The 23,907-nt window shown below is 32.7% G+C and overlaps 1 protein-coding gene across 3 annotated transcripts in view; it reads right to left on the reverse strand.

Moving 5' to 3' along the window:
• Positions 1 to 23,907, reverse strand: part of Picot (putative inorganic phosphate cotransporter protein picot) — a 156,295-nt gene that overhangs the window by 6,967 nt on the left and 125,421 nt on the right. Inside the window, exons 1-7 of one of the 3 annotated variants that reach the window (XM_069833073.1) lie at positions 8,945 to 9,262; positions 5,407 to 5,615; positions 4,946 to 5,191; positions 4,568 to 4,655; positions 3,855 to 4,081; positions 1,446 to 1,595; positions 316 to 448 (exon numbers count right to left, since the gene is read on the reverse strand). In XM_069833073.1, coding sequence (XP_069689174.1) covers positions 316 to 448; positions 1,446 to 1,595; positions 3,855 to 4,081; positions 4,568 to 4,655; positions 4,946 to 5,191; positions 5,407 to 5,615; positions 8,945 to 9,068 — 1,177 coding nt within the window. In that variant the 5' untranslated portion in view covers positions 9,069 to 9,262. Of the gene's footprint in view, positions 1 to 315; positions 449 to 1,445; positions 1,596 to 3,854; positions 4,082 to 4,567; positions 4,656 to 4,945; positions 5,227 to 5,406; positions 5,616 to 8,944; positions 9,263 to 23,907 lie in introns of those variants that run through there. The other 2 variants (XM_069833075.1, XM_069833076.1) reach the window with 2 other exon arrangements.

Here is a 23,907-nt window from a genome sequence, read left to right on the forward strand (position 1 = left end):
ATGCCCAGTAATTTTAGTGCTGGACTTTTGTTGATTTTTTAAATGGGGCAAATCTCATTGCCACTTACTGCTATCATTCATTCTGAAGGTGAAGGAACCATTCCATAAAATCTGTTGGCTAATCTGATACACTTTAAATTTGTTTAAAAAATCTTATTAAGACTTACCTTAACTGAATAAATAAGTAAAGTAAACTACTTTTTAAATGAAATAAAACTGCTTTTATTATCAACGTGAATAATAATAATAATAATAATAATAATAATAATAATAATAATAATAATAATAATAATAATAATAATAATATGTACTTACCAATACTATTTACGATTTTCCTGGTAATTGTATGTGAGAATCGATTACTTGATATCATCCAGTCTGCTACATGACTTATGAACATTGAGAACAACCACATAGCAAGATATGGAAGTGCTGATAGAAAGCCATTCTGAAACAAGGTAAAGAAATATGAAATAGTATTATCATGATCTGATAATAATGAATAGAAAAGACTGTCATTTTTAGAATAATATTGTCTCTCTCTCTGTCACTGGATGCCATAGGCTGTAAAATATGCCAGTTTAATTTGTTGTTGAATTAGGGACATTTAATTATACTTAAATGTATATAACATAAAATGAATAGGAATTTTACATATAACAGTGTATCAATACAATATATGAGCTTTTTTAATATAAAAATTTACTGAAAAATCTTGGTACATGTACTAAATGACATTGGTCAGTCAATTGATGGTAACAAGACAATGATTGTAGAATGTATTATTATTAAATGTTAGCCTATAAATATTCGTGAACATTTTATAAATTCCATACGTACGAATAAACGAAGTAAACAGCTTGCCCTATATATTCTTTCTTTTTTGGAAATCAATAAAAGTATGAAATTTGAAACACAACTTCACATTTTTGCCTTTTGGAGCTATTTGGAGCGAATGTGAATATAAGGTCATCAGAAGAGAAATACTGTTTAAATTTTTACCTTACCTGGTTAACATGCTTCAGCCTGTTAACCAGGTACAGTAAAATTTTTACATGAAAAAGACATATAATACAAATTATGTGTGATATAGTGTTAAAAGTTGTGTAATCAAGATGTATATTTTTTAAATTACTTTCAGAATGTATATGGCACTTTTATTTTATTGTCATACCACAGCCTTCTTCACAAATGGAATCTCTTTAGAGTATATTATGACTGTCATGAGCATCTCTACCAAATCTAAAGAAATACTTGAAATTAAAAAGAAAAATCGAATGGCGCTTATAAAATGATTTTGAATACCTTTACGTGACAGTCTGTAGAATGGGAAATGTTACAATTAATAATATTTGTTCACTGAAAATCTTTCATAAGGATCACTCATTTAAAGTATGGTACCAGTGCTACTGTATTATAAATAGGCTGATTTTGATATTACTTACATCTTTAAGGTTGAAATGCAACACTTGTTTCATGAAGGAAGGAAGTTCTGTCATCAGAGTTTCATAGCCATAGTTTTGTCCCATGTGTGCTATCAGAATTGCCCAAAATGGTAATGACTTTATAATTGAAAGCCATGGAACCTTAGGTGACTGTAAAGAAATGAATAATAATAATAATAATAATAATAATAATAATAATAATAATAATAATAATAATAATAATAACAATAATAATAACAATAATAATAATAATAATAATAATAATAATAATAATAATAATAATAATAATTTAAAAAGACAAGTCAAGATTCGCGTAAAATATTCGCATTAAAGAATGACTACTAAATTAAATTTACTTTAAACAAAAATTATCTTGTAAATATACTATGATATAATATAATAAAACAATATTATATTATATCATAATGTCAATTAGACTGAATTAATAAAACAATATTATATTATGTTATATCATAATGTCAATTAGACTGAATTAATAAAACAATATTATATTATATTATATCATAATGTCAATTAGACTGAATTAATAAAACAATATTATATTATGTTATATCATAATGTCAATTAGACTGAATTAATAAAACAATATTATATTATATTATATTATATCATAATGTCAATTAGACTGAATTAATAAAACAATATTATATTATATCATAATGTCAATTAGACTGAATTAATAAAACAATATTATATTATGTTATATCATAATGTCAATTAGACTGAATTAATAAAACAGTATTATATTATATCATAATGTCAATTAGACTGAATTAATAAAACAATATTATATTATATCATAATGTCAATTAGACTGAATTAATAAAACAATATTATATTATGTTATATCATAATGTCAATTAGACTGAATTAATAAAACAGTATTATATTATATCATAATGTCAATTAGACTGAATTAATAAAACAATATTATATTATATCATAATGTCAATTAGACTGAATTAATAAAACAATATTATATTATGTTATATCATAATGTCAATTAGACTGAATTAATAAAACAATATTATATTATATCATAATGTCAATTAGACTGAATTAATAAAACAATATTATATTATGTTATATCATAATGTCAATTAGACTGAATTAATAAAACAATATTATATTATGTTATATCATAATGTCAATTAGACTGAATTAATAAAACAATATTATATTATGTTATATCATAATGTCAATTAGACTGAATTAAAAAAACAATATTATATTATGTTATATCATAATGTCAATTAGACTGAATTAATAAAACAATATTATATTATGTTATATCATAATGTCAATTAGACTGAATTAATAAAACAATATTATATTATATCATAATGTCAATTAGACTGAATTAATAAAACAATATTATATTATGTTATATCATAATGTCAATTAGACTGAATTAATAAAACAATATTATATTATATCATAATGTCAATTAGACTGAATTAATAAAACAATATTATATTATATCATAATGTCAATTAGACTGAATTAATAAAACAATATTATATTATGTTATATCATAATGTCAATTAGACTGAATTAATAAAACAATATTATATTATATCATAATATCAATTAGACTGAATTAATAAAACAATATTATATTATGTTATATCATAATGTCAATTAGACTGAATTAATAAAACAATATTATATTATATCATAATGTCAATTAGACTGAATTAATAAAACAATATTATATTATATCATAATGTCAATTAGACTGAATTAATAAAACAATATTATATTATATCATAATATCAATTAGACTGAATTAATAAAACAATATTATATTATGTTATATCATAATGTCAATTAGACTGAATTAATAAAACAATATTATATTACATTATATTATATTGACTATCTGAACATTTCAACATGCTTTCTAAGATTGCAAAAATACGTTTAAAGGTTTGAATTAAAAAAAAAATATATATAAAACTATTTATGATCCAAATTAAGATAAGTTTATATCAAAAACTAAAATGAGTTATCCTAACACAGAGCAAATAAACTTTATATTACAGTTCAACGAAAAACATGATAATATTTCTAAATAGCTGTTTGCAATGACGGTACCGGTATTTGACTTTTATAACCCTTTTCAAATTCTTTTTTTTTTTAATGTTGATCTTGATGATTTAGGTACATAAGAAATGGTCTGGTAAGTCATTATGTAGAAAAACCGTTGACTTCATAAATATTTAAAGCATGGCATATACATTTCAATAGAAAATTCTCTAAAAGAACAATGTGATGTTTAACAATCTTCTTACTAAATTCAGCAAGCACTCTAAATCAAACATTGACTTTAACTACTAAACTTCTTTATATAATGGAAATAATGTGAATTACAATACAAATACTTACAGAAACGCCTGCAGCACCCCAAAGTGAATTAGTGATATATTTTTTTTCATCTTCAGGAATTGTTCGTGACGAATCAGGATCCTCTGCGACCATGAAGAGAAATGCTACCGACCACACAGCTCCAACAATTCCAAATACATAGAAAATAGAGGGCCAGCCCCCAGCAAAACCATATTCTGCCAGCAGACCACTTAAAGGTAATGATATTACAGTTCCAAATTGTGCTCCTGAAAACAAAAAAATATTTGTGATAGGCAAGAACTCAAGCTTTTGAAATGGTCGGATCTATATAAAACTGGAAGGAATTAAATATTTTTGTGTACTTTGCTGGTTACATATAAGAAAAGACAAATACTGAAATATTTACTTAAAAATTATCATAGAAGTTAAGATCAATATCTGTATTTCTGTATCCATTATGTTACACAATTTCAGCTTTTGGATTACCGGTATATAAGACAATGCATTGCACATATCTTTCCCCTGTAAATTTTCTTTCTCGATAAAGAAAAAGTATTAAATTGTAGAAATTCTTTCAAAGTTTTAAATCTAATTTTATATTTGTTAAAATATGTCTTCTATAAGTATGGATTTAAGTTTGAAATATTGTTTATTTTTATTGTAATGGGGTATTTATTCTTCTCTTTTGTTAAAAAATCACAGTATTCTATCCCTTTCGTACCAAATACTAAAAATATATGGTTATATCTTACCTGCATATACAAATGCTCCCATTCGACTTCTCTCATTCGGAGGAATCCATTTGGCTAGCATAGCATGAGTGCATGGTACAATTGGACCCTGTAAATGAAGATATATTTAATAACAAAATTGACTATATTTTGAGAAAAGGGATTTGGAAATTAATTTTTGACAGACATTTACATTAATGTTTGTCTTTTACTCTTAGCTTTTAAAGATCAAAGTTAGTTGATTGTAATTTGTAGGTTAAATAGAGATGAATTAAAAAAAAACACTGATTAAACTTAGAGAATTTAATTCTTGGCAGAAAATCGTATTAATTTGTGTTACCGGTACCCTTAGTTTTTAAAGCCTTTCTAACAACTTAATGATAGGAAAAGTTTACTCACCTCACCAAGACCTTGAATAAATCTGACAACTATAAGCCATTCAATGCCTCCATTTGCACCGAGTGGTACCAGTAGACCAAACAAGGAATTTATAAGCATTCCGACTCCCAAGAAGTATTTAGCTCCATACTTCTTTGCTAAGATGCCAAACGGAATTTGCGTTAAAACATATCCATAGAAGAAGCTGCTAAGAATCCAGCCTTGTAGTTTCGAATCCCATATATATTCTCCAGTTTCTGCCGATTTCTGGAACAAGAACATAACGACTTCTTGATCTGCAACTGAAATAAGCATACAGAATATGAAAATTTTATGCTCAAATCAAAACATTTAACAATGATTATTTTCACATACCATAATATAAATGCTGTGATAACTGAAATCCATTTTTTAATCGAATAACAGTTGTAATTAAAATATACTGTAGATTATGTTTCGAAAATTCAAATCGTTTTTCTTACCTCAACATGATTTTTGGTCATCTCAGCAACCCAGCTAGCCGAGTTGTTGTCAGCATCACATTCATCGTCCTCTACTGTATCATCTTTAGGTAAAGCTGTATGGTTTACCATGGCCACTATAGCAACTGACATATTCGTCCGCATAACATATGCGTTTGCCATTCCGAGAAACAGCATGAAGGTCACAATATGCCGTGTCCCAATACATGCTGAAAATAAAAAGAATAATATATGATTTAATACATTGTACTTTCTGATTACACTTTGAATTAGTATAATTTCTTCTTTGCAGCTTTGCAATGATATAATCAAACAAATTAGCCTATACTTTGTTCTTTGGAAGATTTGTAACATTGCTTCACAAATTCATTATCATTAATTAATTTATTATCGTTATAAATAAATAAAAAGTTGAAAATGAGATCCGCAAACTTCTTATGTAGAATAAATAACTGATAAGTAAACAGAAGTAACAGTGTTTAGGAAAAAAAATTCACAGTTATTTTACTTGCTTCTGGGGAAATTCCTGAAAATACATTGGGACGTAAAATCTCAATCTTGCTATGTAGAAAACGTTATGTAACTACTAAATCATAGGTGGGTCATGTTTGTAATAATCTGAAACTGTGCCACTGTCTGTATTTTGGAGCAATCTGTCTAGGATTACAGTGTTAAGGTTGGTTGGTTGCCAACACTCTCAGATATGGATAACTGCGACCATCCTGAAATCTGCTAATCTTATAGTACAAAGAATTCTATTTCAGTGATGAGAAACACCTGTGGTTGGAATTAATTATGCCCAATAATATGATGATAGGAGTGGATGAATGTTAGCAGAGTTAAATTCTGACGTGGGAGATAAGTAGCAAGTAAATTTTAGGGTCAGAATTTTTGTACATGCTAAGGTACAACAAAAATATCAAGGATTTACATCTTTTCCAAAGAAGGCTACACTAAGGAATTTTATTACCCTTAAAAATCAATTACGGTACTGGTATTGCCCTGTCCGTTTTTTTTTTTAATTAGTTATGCATGTTGTGTGGAGTAGGATTCCATGTAGTTTAATGCTATAAATCAAACACTGTGATAATGTGAACAGTTCAAGTGCTATGACAGATTTTAGATTGGCCATACAAGGAAAGAATATGCTAAAGACAGACTTTAATTTGCTCTCCTGAACATTTTGCGGAAATGGACAAAGCACGTTCTTTCTCTGTATTCTTCTTATGTAAACAAATCTTGTAGTTTAGGGTGGCGCTTTTAAATAGTGGAAGAAGCCACTTTTATGTTTTGCAGAAAAATGGTATAAGGAAGAAGAAAATGAATTAAGTTCAACTCATATTGTCATATATTATCGAGTCGCTCAGAAAAGTGTCACAAAACCATCTCTTGGCCAATTTTGTAAATAGCCCAAAGTACTTGTTGTTTTGAACATTCTTTCATATAAATGTTACTTAGACATCGAATAGCATGTACTGCAGCTACACATTAATAATAAATTAATATTCAAACTGCTAGCATTAATTTGTTTTGTAACTTATATTAAGTCGATAAGTAAAGTCATAACGATTTGTGTCTCTCTGTAGACCCAGCCCATTGTAGTATTGCATCATGAGATGACATTTGTAACAAGATCGGGTGGTCGAGAAAACATGTGTTATAACTAGTGACGAATCTAATCAAATCAGGTTCATGGGATCACCGATAACATATGGACTATGGACTGTATGTTGAACTCTAGTAATGTCATTTTGTATCCAGATATTTTGTTAAGAAAAATGTTTAAGTCGGTTCCGAATTGGCTTACTTTTCTTTTTATCAATTCATGATCGTTTCATTATTCAAAAAATATCTCACCAATGATAAGTAACACTTGTAATTAAAATCATTATAAAAGCAAGACGTGAATGAATGAATTGCTAATTAAAACTCAGTTGCTTGCTCGACAGAAAATTAATGAAGGTGTAAATGTGACAAATTATCATATTCTTACTTATATAACTACTAATACAGAGCATTAAACGTAAGTGAAATTACTAATTATTTCGTAGAAGTATTTCGTTATAATAAAATTAATGATATGGTGAAGTGTTTAACATACCGCATTGAGACATACAATTTTAGGGAAATTATAATTATCGGTAATTTATAAAATGCTATTAATTTGTGTGCCAGTGGAGTGAGTAATTTCTTTAAACTTACATTTTATTAAGTATAATATGCATTTTGTTGTTTTGCTAATTGATCAGTGAATTTAGTATTGTTGAATTTTTACGTTTCTACACTTGAAGATTATTGTTCAGTTAAACTTCGGATAAAATGAAAAATCGTACGCTAGAGACTTAGAACTCGATACTTAAGGCTAGACTTCCTGACAGATGCTAGTTATGGTTTTTCTAAGTTCATCCAGTAAAATGTTGGGATGGTATTTTGAAATAGATCATGGTCATGACTTAGATTGAGACAATGATGAAACTATTCAGTCAAAATAGAAAGTCACCAATTGGCATTGGGTTAGGGGAGGGAAGGGGGCTCACAGGGCTGAAGTTCTCCTCCCTATTTTCAAGAAATATTTTCAAATTTAAATCAAATTTAAAGCATGAGAAACAATCCACAATTCGCAATGCGAGTGCAATACTGGAAGAAAAATTTAATATTGTCTATTTCTACTGACAGACACCAATATTTAGAATAACAAATCCTTTATTATTTAGTTAACAATTTCAAAGAAATTATGAAGCTACCATTACCAACAAAATTCCCTAGAATTATTGTCATTTATTTATTGCAGTTTTTTCAGGAGAGAGCATTTAAAGTTTGAACGACTGTATAAAATAATGTTTCATAATGAGTTAGCAAAATAATAGAGATTTACATGTCATCTTTTGCCATAATAAAGATCCATCAAGATGCACAACACATCGCAAAATATCATTTTCGTCAAAAATTGACATCATGTTTTGCCTTGGAACCACAGAATTCAGTCTCTATGACTGCTACCTCTGTAATTTCTGCCTACTGAAATGCTAACGAAATGAAATGAAATCCATACCACAACTGGCATATAAAATATAGTATATGCAGTATACAGATTATTAATTATTTTGTTCTATGCCCAATTCGGTGAATTCATTAATTTGCTACCAACTGTAATTTCAGCATTGTTGATAATAATTCATTTCCACTACTTAACAAACATAGGAAAGTGAAAATAATACCAATAGAATTTCTGAACGAATTAACTCTGCAACAACGGAGAATGGATTTTGCTTTATACAAACTTCTGGAGAATCTAAATTGATTTTAAATGTTAAATGTTATAGTAACAAACAATAATTATTCTTTTAAATATGTGCATGTAAGTTATGGAAAAATTTTCCAAGCAATGTTCCAAAAACTTGCCCCCCCCCCACCTTCTAAGCCGCTGCCGATCGTAGCGTAACATATGGGATCCACATGGCAATGACGAGCACGTGCGAAATTAGGTATATGTAGCCTACTACAATAATTTGAAAACCTAATAAAATTGAACACGCACCTGTCGTAGGCAGATTCGCTTCTTCTTCATCGGTTGGCACGGGTATGTGTGCTCCCAGTCCTGTTCCATTTCTTTGACTTTTCTTCGACCGCATAATTTTGAGTTTCTCCTGTAGACGACGCATGTATACGCTACGCAGATGACAACCACTCCACTACCAGTTTGTTCCGCGGTCGCGACTCGTAGCGATAAGGCCACGATTCTTCATTTGCATTGCTCTATATACTAGTCCTTTCTTCCACAAATCCCGGGCCGACCACGTGGTTAAGACACGATGCGTATCACTCCTACTATCAACATTAACGAAACTTTGCTAGAAAGACGGCCCCGCCAATGTGTGTGCTGCTATAGCTTATCGCAACTCTCTTCCGCCAATGTCAACATGTCTTGAATGGGAACATTTCGTTACGTAACGACATTCAGTTTTCATATCTCCCTGTTTATTAGTATTTCATCTGTACCTGTGTTCTCATGTTACAAAGTTTGTGTATTTTGTTAATGCATACCGTATTTTTTAAGCTTTTCTCAGTATGCACATTACAAGGAATTCGATTTAGAACTGGTTACTTCTGCCGGAAACCAGTTAATGTTTTGACCTTCTAATACCTTTAAGTTAGGCATTGAGTTTCTATGCAAATTAGTGTTCAGACTTCATGTCAGTTTTCATTCACACGTGTAACGTGTCGAATCATGAAAACCAATGCGTTATACTTCATTTGGAAGCTATTAAGCATCCATAGACAAATACTGTAATTAAATTAAAGATTAAATACGAAATAACGAAAGGCAATAATGCATTTAATAAATGATAGTCGCATATATATGATATAAATGAATGAATGAATAAATAAATAAATAAATAAATAAATAAATACATAGAGTAAGTGAATATGTAAATAAAGGAATAAATAAATGAATGATTAATTATAGTAGGCTGTATAACAGTGATTCTCAACCGGGGGATCGCGGACCTCTGAGGGTCGGGGAAGAGTTAACGGGGAACTGCAAACTAATTATTATTAAAAGGTGTTCTTTGAAAATTATTTGTGTTAAATAAAAACATAATTAAATTATTGTCTTTTTCAATTGATACCAAATTTAACATTACTTTTTTTTCTCTTGTACGGAGGAGGGACCCGAATGCTTACACTGCAGCCTGAGGCTTATTGTGCTCACCACTCCTGTTCTATGAATAATTGGGTAGCCGAACAGCCGCACTCTTGTACAAGTACAGCACGCCGCACCGTGAAATCCTGTGCTATTGTATGAATGATAATAATATGTGAATTAATAATGGCGAAAGTTATCTAGCAGTTGTGCTTCAATTGGTTGAGGAAAAACCCCGGAAAGGATCCCAACCAGGATTTGAACCTGGGCCCGCTCGTTTCACGGTCAGACGTGCTAACCGTTACTCCATAGCGGTGGACTTCACATTACTTTACTATATTCTGCATTTTATTCTACACCTTAGGCTATAGAAGCCACACAAAAGTAATTTAAAAAGAGGCCTCTTCATCAAAAAGGTTAAGAAATAAACACTGGTGTATAGTTAAGTAGATCAGACCGAGTAGACTCTTGTGCACCCGTGATGGAATGAGTTGCGTGTCGATTGTGCTGCCCGGCTAAACCGGCCACACCATTCTCCACACCACACATTCCTCTCCAGCCACTAAATCCGTATAGCATACCTCTGGTGGTCGTCTGACGTACCTCACAGACCTACATGAGCCGTCATGTTCTCGTCGGACAAGCAAGAACCTGGGGAACTCTGGCGCCACTAATGTAGATCCACGACTCGTGTAGAATCCACCACAACTTTCATCTATGTATCTTTGGACAATTCGCGAGGAACACCCCACCATGACGGACGGAGGATTCGGCATCTAGCAAACATAGGAGGTGACCTATTTTTGGAGACGGCGATATTAATAAAAGGGGAATTGTGGAAAGTATTGGTGGAATGACGAGGGAAAAGCGGAAGAACCCTGAGAGAACCGCTCACAACGTTGACTTTGTTGATCATAATTATGCCTACAACTTCGCAGTCACCAGGATTTGAACCTGAGTCCTCAGTCGTTGTAAGCTAGCGCTATGACAAATGGGCTACGAAGGTGACTTATTATGCCAAACAATTTACTTTATTCTCTCTTGTTGTAATATTATATAGTCCAAAGAAAATCTGATATTTCACTTGATTAAATTTTCATGTCTGTCGCTGAAGAAAGTATAATAAAGTCACATTTTATTGTTCTCTTTATGTCTGACTGGCACCCATGCTAGAATAGATTAATATTGTCAAATTTACTTACGAAGTAACAATAAGTATTAAAACGATCATTATTTTCATCCAGTTATCATTCATGCAAATGAAAATGATGATTTCTTGAGTTTCAATATGCGAAAATGAAATAAAAATTATGCATTTAACCGTAAAAATGAAAAAAAAAAAAAAAACGCAAGAAAAATATGTTTCATTAAAATGTGCACAGTTAAGTTCATGTAAAATCTATGGCTAAAGCATAATTTTCATAGATCATATTTGGATATTTTCCAGAATTTGATACGCAGTTTTGTATATGGTTCTAAATCCAGACTCATTTCATCAACTAGACTCTAGACTAGAGTGTTACTGGAGTCTGTTAATCTGATAGTGTCAGTGAGAGTGATTAGTATCAGATTAAAATTTCGACTTGTATACGAAAACTATAGATACATTGTACCTGGACCCCTCTTATTTAGAGATAGGATCCTTCTACATGTAATAAATCTGATACCAAATTTCTTGCGGTTTTATTTCTGTTCCATATGAAGCTACGGTAAGCATTCCCAACTGTCTAAGAATATCCATTACTGTAGTCGGGATATGAACTCAGGAATCTCTAGAGAAATTGCACCGCCTTCCTTCCTCCTAATGGCGCCCATGCAGTTATGAAATCAATGTACGTACAATCATTTCCAGACACATCAGTATTGTGCATCTTATCAGCGTGTCAAAGTAAAATGTTACGATACCTATGTAGATAAAGAATTCAGATAAATGAGATTGAATTTAATTATCAAGCAAAGTTTATTGATATCCAGAATCGCGACCTACCTGTAGACGTCATTAAATATGAATCTGTGAAGTTCGTGTAGTTATCAGTTTAAAGATCATTTTCTTCATTTCATGACAGTCATTTTTAAGAACCTATCGACTGGAATTTTTAACACTAATCCTAGTTCGGTGATAGGTGATAAGAAATTCACATGTCATCGTTATAATGCAATAAATTGTTTCAATGATGACTTCTTTCAGTAATTTTACTTTGCTTCGTAACACACCCTCAAGATTCATTTCTCGTATGCTGTCCATAACAAAAAGGATAGACCGCAATATTATATAAGGATTAAATTTGTGTTATAAGAACACCCCATAGAATAGTTTCCAGCTATAACACAATATATTCTACGATAAGTTACTACATCTTTTGTGTTTTGTATACCCCGTATCATAATTTGTGTATTACCCAATTTGTACCTCGTATCATAATTTGTGTATTACCCAATTTGTACTGTGGGGGAAGACTCGACGTTTTATGAATAATCCCCAATTCAGAGCTTCTACGTACTCGCATTTTGAGTATAATCTTTTTATACCACTGAACATATTATTATTATTATTATTATTATTATTATTATTATTATTATTATTATTATTATTATTATTATTACTACTACTACTACTACTACTACTACTACTACTACTACTACTACTACTACAACAACAACTTGCTTACTTACAAATGGCTTTGAAGGAACCCACAGGTTCACTGCCACCTTCACATAAGCCCGACATCGGTCCCTATCCTGTGCAAGATTAATCCAGTCTCTATCATCATTTCCCACCTCCCTCAAACCCATTTTAATATTATCCTACCATCTACGTCTCGTTCTCCCCAAAGGTCTTTTTCCCTCCGATCTTTCAACTAACACTCTATATGCATTTCTGGATTCGCCCATACGTGCTACATGCCTTGCCCATATCAAATGTCTGGATTTAATGTTCCTAATTATGTCAGGTGAAGAATACAATGCGTGCAGTTTTGCGTTGTATAACTTTCTCCATTCTCCTGCAACTTCATCTCTCTTGGCCCCAAATATTTTCCTAAGAACCTTATTCTCAAACACCCTTAATCTCTGTTCCTCTCTCAAAGTGAGAGTCGAAGTTTCACAACCATACAGAACAACCGGTAATATAACTGTTTATAAATTCTAACTTTCAGACTTTTTGACAGCAGACTAGATGACAAATGCTTCTCATTCGAATAATAATAAGAGGCATTTCCCATATTTATTCTGCGTTTAATTTCCTCCCGAGTGTCATTTATATTTGTTACTGTCGCTCCTAGATATTTGAATTTTTCCACCTCTTCGAAGGATAAATCTCATTATTATTATTATTATTATTATTATTATTATTATTATTATTATTATTATTATCATCATCATCATCATCGTCATTAATAATATAGGCCTACCTAATATCATGCTTTACAAATTTCCCACTTGATATCGGAAATAATGAAATATTTTGCGGAAATGAAAGCTCACTTATTTCAACCTGATATCATTCGAGTTAGACTACGTGTATAAAATAAAATTCGTATGCTGTTTAAAATGTCAAAATGATTAAATTGTCAGAGATTTTGAAAATTTTTGCGTGTGAACTGATTTTTGTCTTCTTCTGAAGGCGACGAAATAATTATTATGATCCCCCGTTTTCGGAAGTTCACCGTGCTATGAAATATGATGTAGGAAAAGACACTGGGCATATTGACGTCACAAAATATATGAAATGATCCCACTTTGAAGGTTTCTCCGATTAGCCTACCGTAAAACATCCCGGCAAAAACCGCAGTTCGCGGTCTTTTCCACATCCGCGGTTGATATTAACTTCTTCTTTAGTTTTTAAGTACCGGTATGTGAACTTCCCTTTCTATAGAAATTGGTTATGTGTACAACAACGTAGAGCATTCCTAAGCAACTTCCGAATTATTGAGAGTTTTTAAAGAAAATATTAGGCCTATAGAATTGCAGACAATATGGATGTCAAAATTCTTAACTTACTTGTGGGTTGATTTTAATTTCGAGCTTATTATATTGGAAATACAAGATATTTAATCGTTACTGCTTGGATATTGATAACATCATTTAATTTACATTGAAAGATATTACACATCCTAATGAAAAAAAAACGAAAGAGGGTGGGGGGAGAGAGAAATGGGGGAAGGAGAGAGACTGCAACTATTAACCAAAAATTAACTTTCACTATCAAATTGCTCGAAAGAGACGTGGGGGAAAAACAGGCAAGAGAGCTAAAATTTGAAGTTGGAACAAGCCAAGAGATTTGCAAGAAAAAGAATGCGAGAAGAAGAATTTCGTCTTTGTTCCTGCAATAACTCCTGTGTGCAAAATATACAATTTTTCAGTAGGAAGAAAAAACACATTTATTCATCCTATGGCAGCCGTACATAGAGGATTGTGAATTCTTACATTTTCGAAAGAAAGAAAGAAAGAAAGAAAGAAAGAAAGAAAGAAAGAAAGAAAGAAAGAAAGAAAGAAAGAAAGAAATATAATAAATATTACATATAGGAGATTTTATTATTTGCTGTATCACTATTTAAGTTATTTAACAGAGCAAAAATCTGCAAATCGATCAATTTGTCACATAGGAGTTATTGCAGGAACAACGACGATTTGTAACTCTTATGACGGTTAAGCAAAATTCCCTATTGTGGTACGGTAACGTAGTGTTGGTATGAGTTGTATATTTAGTTCTATGTGACTCAGCAGACAATAGATAGGCCTACGAGAGAGGTGTGTTGTTGAGTTGGGTTGCGCTGCGAATAAACTGAGGCCTAATTTAAGTTACACAGTATTACTCTGATACATGAAATCTCATACTTCAAGATATAACCACACCTTATGTAAACTTTTATCTAGCTGTCTAATCTAAATAATTGAAGCTTTACTTATCAACAAGAAATCTCTTCACAAACGTGATAAAATTCAGGTCTACCATCTATCAAGCAGTTGAAGCATGGCTGTGTAGTAATAGTTGAGCCTGTCACATAATAGTAAATTGAGTAATCGTAAAGGCGAAGAACATATGGGCTATTCCATCTCAAATCGACAGAAATATAGAGAAAATTGACCTTGCAATTTTTAAATACAATGAAACTTTTTCAGTCCGTAGAAAACTGTGATACAATGCTTTTTTTGCAAAGTTTGAGGCATCAGAACTTCATAGTGTTTAAATTAAAAATATTTAAATTTATCGTATTTTCATAAAATTAGCAACTTTAAACTATTGTGGCTCCGAAACCCTTTCACCCAATGATCAAAATCATGGTTTATTTTGATGCTGAAAAGTTAAAGTTATATTGACATGTAAACAGTTTTTCTTACTTTTTATGGAAATGGAGAAATTTAGATTTTTCTTCATTAAGACGCCTTTGCCCACGAAAAAATATTTTTAAAATATATGGTTAGATTCCGCATTGAAAGTACAAATAAACACATACTTCTTACTGGTGCACCGTTGATGATAAAGTATTGCAAATATCAAATAAAGAAAATAAATAGTACGCGCGTGAGCTAACCAGCTGACTGTGAGGCGGGATTTAGCCGAGACAAGCAAGGCCAGGAGACAAACACGTGATGTTTCGTCTAGTAGCGCATAGCTGGGCTAGCTTTACCACAGGTTTTCATAAACACAGGAGTAAAATGACGCCCAATGCTCGCTTATCTTCATCTCTCGGCCAGTGTAAGCGATACTGCGCCGTTCAAGTCCAGGCGTATGAAAATAATTTATTTAATACCCTCGAAACTTATTGCCGTGACACTAAGCAAACAATGCCGAATCCCTCTTAATAATGCAAGGTTTTTTCTCAATATTTTTTTACATTTTTACAAATAGGCAAAAAGCCTAAAAGTAAGTACAATCAGATTATCTCTCTCTCTCTCTCTGTATACAATAAAAATAAGGATTACTTCTTATCATAACCTACCAAATGTCAGCTTCAAAATGAGCTCTCGTTCAATGTTCTGTAGTAAATGGTTCCAGAGTTCTGAGCGCTGAAAGAGGCTTGTTTTTCTACATACGCTAAATTTGTCGCTCAACAATACGAAAACCGTTTGACTTTCGATAATATATTTTTTCAAATGCACTCTCCTCAGTACCTTGTATAAATAGGGAAAAAATTAGGGTATAAAAAAATGCGAGGTTTTTTACTGATCGATTTCATATGGAATAGCCCATATATAGAGTGATCCACGAGGTTTTACCGTCACTTACGAAACTTATTTCCGAAGACATTATAAGAAAAAAATGTCATATAAACATTTGTTCTAATCTCAATATTTTCAAAGTTACACTAATTTAAAGTTGTTTGTAAAATACCTTTTTTCTTTAGTTTTAAGTGTAAAAGAATATTACAAATAGAGAATGAACTATTCAGAAGTATTATTTCATTCTCTTTCTAACACCCCCTCAGCAAGAGTCTTGGGCGAGTCCATGTAAGTGGATGCGAATTCGTCTTTCGCGCAGGTGCCACGAGTTTGCGATCGGGCTCTACCTTCAAAGGACGAAGCAAATGCGTGTTTAATGTATATAGGGCCTAGGTGCATAGGCTAGCCACAGCATTCACAACAGCTAAGACTCACATATGTGACAAAATCCATAGCTTTCAGTTCAAATGCCGACTGAACAACGTTGTCAATGTATACCATATGATCATCTAAAATGTGAGATCTTGAAAGAATCGATGTACAGTCTTACGTTAAAGCAATTCAAGGACTATAAGCGACATGAGAATAAAAAACATTTTTTTTTCTTTAGGTTACGTCTTCATACGAAGGCGTTAACAAAATGTTGATCGCGCTTTAATGAATTATCTGCAGTCGAGCCGCGAATGTTTCGTATATGTACAATAATTAAACAGTCATTTCTGTGTTTAACTTTCTTGAAATGCACCGACAATGCGTGCTTTACAAATTTGACTGTGTAATTAAGATTAGTGTTCGTAGAGTTCATTTGAAACCGACAGTCTCGTCCTTGATAACTGAATCATGAACTGTGACTATGCTGTGACCCGGGGATTCGTGCATAGGAGATGTCACATCTATGGATACTGTGTGTTGTAATAAACAAAACGGGGGAAACAGATTTTTTGTGAAGGAAAGAAAAGCACTCCGTGAACAGAAATAAAGTAAGAAACATTACGAGAAAGCCAAACATATCCTATTAAATTGTTGATTATCTATAACATATGTAATCAGACTGTGTAACTTCCTGTTTAATTTTTTTTGTCGGAGGTCGTTGTCTACGATTATAATTAGTTTTACTTAAAGCATTTCCTTATTGGCCTGGCATTATTTTATCTTCACGCTTCCATTTCGTACTTTCTCCTGTATTTATTTAGCTCTAAATTATGGTTAATAAAATCCGAATTTATGTATACAACGCATGTTGCATTTAACTTTCCAGAACACTTGTAAAAAAGTGACAACCTCTGATAATTAGGTCTTGGGTCGCGATTTTACGTGCATTTATGCAGGGTAGAAGTGAAATAACCCTGCAGATTTTTAGAGCGGATAGCTTATGTTGTATGTAACTGTATATTATATTGGTGGAAAATTAATAGTTTTCTCATAATTTTTTTTTTTTTTCAAAATGTTTAACACCATCTTATTCGGCAACTATTGCGAGTTGGATCGTGATTTTTGTCCATATCGATAGAAAATCTAATAAAGAATCATTTATCTCTCTGTCGTATGTCAATAACGTTGGCGGTTTTCATGTAAATTTAATTTAAATACCACTAATGTCAAGCCACTGACTGCAACCATATCGCAACGTTGCAGCTAAAGGCGGCGGCGTGAGGCAGTCCACGTACGCTAAGTTCGTTGACCTCATGCACCTCATACATCTGTATTATGGGTACGAAAGGAGACTCTTAGGGCCGTATTCATAGACATTCTTAGCGCGGGCTTCCGGTAGATGATCAGCGAACTAACGTTTTTCGTATTTATAAACCAGTGGTAGCGATATGATATGAATCCTGCACAAGTAACCTGTCGATAGCCGGGGCTAGTTTAGCACGGTCGTAGCGCGGACTAGCGAAATGTCTATGAATAGCATCCTTAACAGCGATGTTGCCAAACTGCTGGAACTTCTAACTTAATTTTCTAATTAACAGTGCAGTTAATCACAAAATGTAATATAGGTTTTCTATTCATTTAAGTGTACCCTATCATCCCTTTCAATCTGCAGAACTCTAACCTGTATACGTAGATTATTTTGAGTTTATCGATAAAATTAAATGCAACATGCAGCAACGCTGTAGAGTAGAACATAATGGCAGTACGTATTCCTTCACTTCACTGGCTTAGGCCCGTCACACACTTAAAGAGATCTCACTAGCGAGAAATGTGTAGCGAGAAGCCAAAGACTGTTAACATGGATTCAAATGGACGTCCACACACTGGAAGAGATTCTCGTTCGAGGCGAAAACCTCGAGCGAGTTTTTTTTTTTTTTCGCTGAAATCGGTAGCTCAGCGAATTTTCTTGACACATTTATCAAATATGTTTGACATTTATACTCTTTATGACGATTGAATATAGAAAAAGATGAAGAAATAATATCACAGGTGGCGATGAATTGTGTTGTTTTTATTGACAATGAGGAAAGATGGCTGATAACTGCAGTCAGAATCTTATCGAACTCATACGATGTCACCCGTAGGCCTATTTATATGATACACGGTATGAAAACTGTAAAAAAAAATAAACTTAAAGAATAAATCTGGAGACAAATATCAGATGAACTGAAAATAACTAGGGCTATATTTCATTTTGATGAGCTCTAACAGTATTAATTATAGCATTTGAAATTGTATCTATATGTCTTAACAGTTTACATAATTTTAATCAGAACATAGCAAAGAATCCTCTATCATATCATGACTTGCAAAAAACTGAGGTATATTCAACCTGAAATAAAGCCTAAACGTATCATTATCCAAATCCGAAAGATCGCTTTTACCTTCGTGAGATACAATGTAATTTCTTATCCAGATTTTTCTGGCTTTAATTTTAGGCATACATTTTCTTTTAATTAACAAAATATGTTCATGTAATTTCATTTCTTCTTCATCTGAAGATTCAGATTCAACATAGTGGCGTTCGTACATCATTTGAACAGGAATATTGAGAAACCCCACATGGATAGAAAACTAAACTTTTCAGGAGATACAAAAACATCTCAGGCCCAAGATTTGTGTTCATATTATTTTTTTCTTAACACTTTAGCAAAAATGAATGTTGATGGAAATATATGGGGTTTCTCTTCATAATATCGTGAGTCTACATGTTTAGAATACGAAATCATATATAACTGAATTTAGTAACAAATGGACATGTGGGGTTTCTCAATATTGTGATTCATTTGTAAAGTATGGCAATATACATAACCTATACTATTTCCCCCAACGAATGCTTACTACAATCAGAAAAATACTCTCTGTATGAAGGCAGTGCATAGATGATCATAGCAAAAATTCGCTAAGTGTGTGGAGGAGGGCTCTTCGCCTCTTTCTTGCTACACATTTCTCGCTAGCGAGATCTCTTCAAGTGTGTGACGGGCCTTACAGAGAGGTGGGTGTAATTCTTTCTGACGTATCTTGGGTGCAACATTGCCGGCTTTCCATAGCCATGTTATTACAGTCGACGTGTGAAATTTATATTATTTTTTTAAAAGGATTAATCAAAATCTGTACCTCTTACAACTAAGTTATTACTAAAGTATGGTCAGAAATAGCTGCTGTACGCAACCTTACAAAAACAATTCGTACTTTGAAGCAAGTTAGTCGAATCTGCAATCAAAATGTTAACACATAACATATTTTTTAACCGTCAGCAAAGAAACGAAATGCTATATAAATTTTTGTCCGTCATACTTCTAGGAATCATATCTGAAAAGTGAAAAGGAATGTAATACATTCCATTACATTCTTCATAGGCCTATTCCCCCCCCCCCTCTCTCTCTTTGCAAAAGAATTGTACATTTATTGATACTTTCCCATTTAAAGTGTACATGCTTTCGTGTAGTTATTACTTAAAGAAAAATCATTATCAGTTTAATGCTTAAATTTCGCAAACATATTCTTCTATTCTCGTAATGTGCTGATAATTATAAGAAGAATATTTTCACAGGGAAAAATCTCAGAATGACTTTCAGTACATATTTAATACTTATTAGAAAATAAAGTAAATTAATTCACATGAATTATATCTTATTACACTTGCACTACTTGTAGTTACATTTTTATAGTGTAATACATTTGCAATGATACAATTATTCTGATCTTTCTGTGAAACTCAAGTGATAACATTTCCAGGTTAAATTCAACGAGCCTGTATCTAATTCTCGACAAAAACAATTATTGGAAATATATCTTCCTCACATTTTAACTGATTTGTCTTCTGTTTATCTTATGTTGTCTCAAGCGGTAATCTTGTACCATGCAATCCAGATACATTTTAGTTCCGCTACTTATGAATGTGTAATCACAGTCTAGTATATACAGTCACGAAGCTCAATACGTAGGGAATATGCATCCATAGATAGTTGCTAACCACTAGGATCGCTACTATTGCCTCATTACAGACAATGCGAAATAGTACCGGCACAGTCTATTGTTCCTAGTATCCTCACAACTCAAGCTTCGTGACTGTATATACTAGACTGTGGTGTAATTTTTATTCAGAATCTTCACAAGAATAGTGACAGAATAAACGGAATGTTCAGTCTAAGAGATTAGAGTATTATTATCTTTATCATTATCATCATCATTATCATTATTATTATTACACCTATTGTCATATGCATTGTCTGATTTGGAGTTTGCACCACGTCAAACAGCGTCGTTGGACTTACTTAACCTTCGGAACTAATATTTGTTTGTTGTCAAATTCGAATACGGTACTCAGGCGTCAGTACGAACTCCAAAGATCTTCATGATTGCTTTCTTCGTGAGGATCCCATGGAGATAGGTTTCCCGGGAGAGATGTTATTTATAATGCAGTGATTTCCCGTTATTAATGCACCGGTGTGAAAACGATTGTGAATTATGGAAAATTTGTTAAATTATGGAAAGAGAAACTTCAAACAAAATCTATTTCCGACGCTGTTTTTGTAGGTCACATTTTCCACAGTGACTCTCCGAAAATTGAATACCACTCTGCAGCATGGAAAGCAAACACGTTAGCTGTTGAACTCACAGTGTTTGTAAAATTAAGAGACAATAAACAACCTGAATTCGCGGAAATGAGTAAAGGTACGGCTTCATCGCAAATATTTTGTTCATATTTAATTGTATGAATCAATACAACTTTAATTGAGGTTATGGTTGAATACTAGGAAAAACTACGAATTTACATGTTTATATAAGGTACGGAACATTTAGATGGGCTGATGTATTTAACACTATAGCTGAAGTTGAAAGGTTTTATTTCTTAGCAATACATGCTGTATAGGATCGTGAATTCGATAAGGTTCAGGGCAATAACGTTTAATTCTCAATGATGAAATTTACACTGCCGAGAAGTAGAGTAATCGAAATCATTTTTACGAGTTTCTATTGACATAGATTATATATTACGCAAGATAAGGAATAATAGTATACTTATTTCTTGTCTTATAATGAAATTGGACTCTAACCCCACTTGCTGATTAATTGTCATCTGGATTCTGATAACCTGGCAGAATTAATTTATTTCATAATTTTATTATCTGAGGTGGGGTACTTGTAAAATGAAATTCATTGCCCAAATGGCAGAATGATAGGCGAGGATGATGACTTAGTTGAATTTGAACTTTGGCTAGAAATTACCAGTAAATTTCACCAAGAGCCCTCACATTAAGGGATATTGTTCTTTTACGCGCTCCAAATTTGTAACACGCATTTCAGTTTTGTTTTCTTTCCGAAAAAGTCATATTAAGAATTATTGTCGCTCTTAATTGCGTCAATTTAAGCATTCTTTTTGGCCATCTCTCTACATCCCTATGTATTAAATATTCATATCATACTAATTTGTCCTCAGTTTAGTTTAAATCTGTAAACCTATTTGTACATATGATTTGACGAAAAACGAATCGGTATTTTTACTTACTACCATTTATTTTAAGACAGTTTGTAGTAAGTATTAGCACCAGATTTGTTGAACTACGAATAAATTAGTATTCGTTCTTTCCCTTTCATATTTTCGTGTCATTTGATAATATACATAATATAATATATGAATTCACTTGTTACTTAATTTAGCTGGAGTAGTGGAAATTAATACGATTAAGAGGAATTTAATTGTTATTTATATTTTCACATAATTCGATATTGATAACGAACATAACCTATAATATGAACTAAATTCAATCCGAGTAGCATCTAAATTTAAATTTAGATGTCTTCGGCAATCGTTTCGCGCCAATTCAACTTTGGAGTACAAAAAGAGGAAGCTTTTTCAATCTGAAATTAGACGAGAATATGGCGGGAATCGTTTAATGTTGGGTCACAGTCTAGTATATACAGTCACGAAGCTTGAGTTTATGAGGACACTAGGAACAATAGACTGTGCAGGGACTATTTCGCATTGTCTGTAATGAGGCGATAGTAGCGATCCTAGTGGTTAGCAACTATCTGTGGATGCATATTTACTACATACTGAGCATCGTGACTGTATATACTAGATCGTGATTGGGCCAGCACGAATCTGTCGAAAAAATTAATTTTTAGTAATAAGTAAGACATAGGTTCAGTGTGTGGGGCACTGTTAACAGACATTTTCATGTTATGCAGGGTGTTTCAAAAATACGGGGCATAATTTCAGGTATGTATTTCCCACATGTAGACAATCAAAATAGTTCATTACAACATGTGTCCGGAAATGCTTCATTTCCGAGTTATGGCCTTCACAACATTGAAATTCACGTGGGTTTTCATACGCCCATACATGCCATCTCGTGTGAACCGTGCTTCATCTGTAAATAATACTAAGGCAGGAAAGTTCGGATTTACACCACACTGCTGCAAGAACCACTGACAGAACCTAACTCGTGCAGGGTAATCTGCTGGTGACAGGGCCTGTACACGTTGCAAATGATAAGGATACAATTGATACTCTTTCAACAGTCTCCAGACAGTCGTATGAGGAACATTGACTTGCAACGCTACCCTTCGTGTGCTGATAGAAGGAGTCATGTTCACAGCCTCCAGAATCTCCTCCTGTACTTCTGGAGTTGTAGATCTTGGTCGTCCCCTTCCCAAACCAGGAGAGTTAAATTTTCCATACTCGCACAGACGGTAATGGAGATGTACAAATGTCTTCCGATCTGGACATTGTCGCTGTGGGTACCTCTCCTGGTACAAACGACGAGCCAGCGCAGCATTGCCGTCCGCCTTACCGTACATGAAGTGTGTCTCTGCCAACTTTTGATTTGAATACATGTCGCACAGTCTAACTCCTACACAACACTGAATGTAACCTTCGCCTCGGAATGAACTGTCAGAGTGCCCTCTTAATGTCTCCTTTGACGGCAACGACTTGCGGAAAGAAAAACGTTCCGGTAAATTTCAATGTTGTGAAGGCCATAACTCGGAAATAAAGCATTTCCGGACACATGTTGTAATGAACTATTTTGATTGTCTACATGTGGGAAATACATACCTGAAATTATGCCCCGTATTTTTGAAACACTCTGTATTGCGTCAAATGTACGTAAGACAAATACACAGTGAATAAAAAAAATGTGTTAAGGGTGGTCAGCTCGTTGCTCCAAGTCCAGTGGTTTGTGCAAGACTAGAAGAGTCACTGGCTCCCCCCCCCCCCGCGAGATAAATGACACTCGCGTGCTGCGTGTGATGGG

This window comes from Periplaneta americana, chromosome 8, assembly GCF_040183065.1.
Source record: "Periplaneta americana isolate PAMFEO1 chromosome 8, P.americana_PAMFEO1_priV1, whole genome shotgun sequence".
Taxonomy (NCBI): Eukaryota; Metazoa; Arthropoda; class Insecta; order Blattodea; family Blattidae; genus Periplaneta; species Periplaneta americana.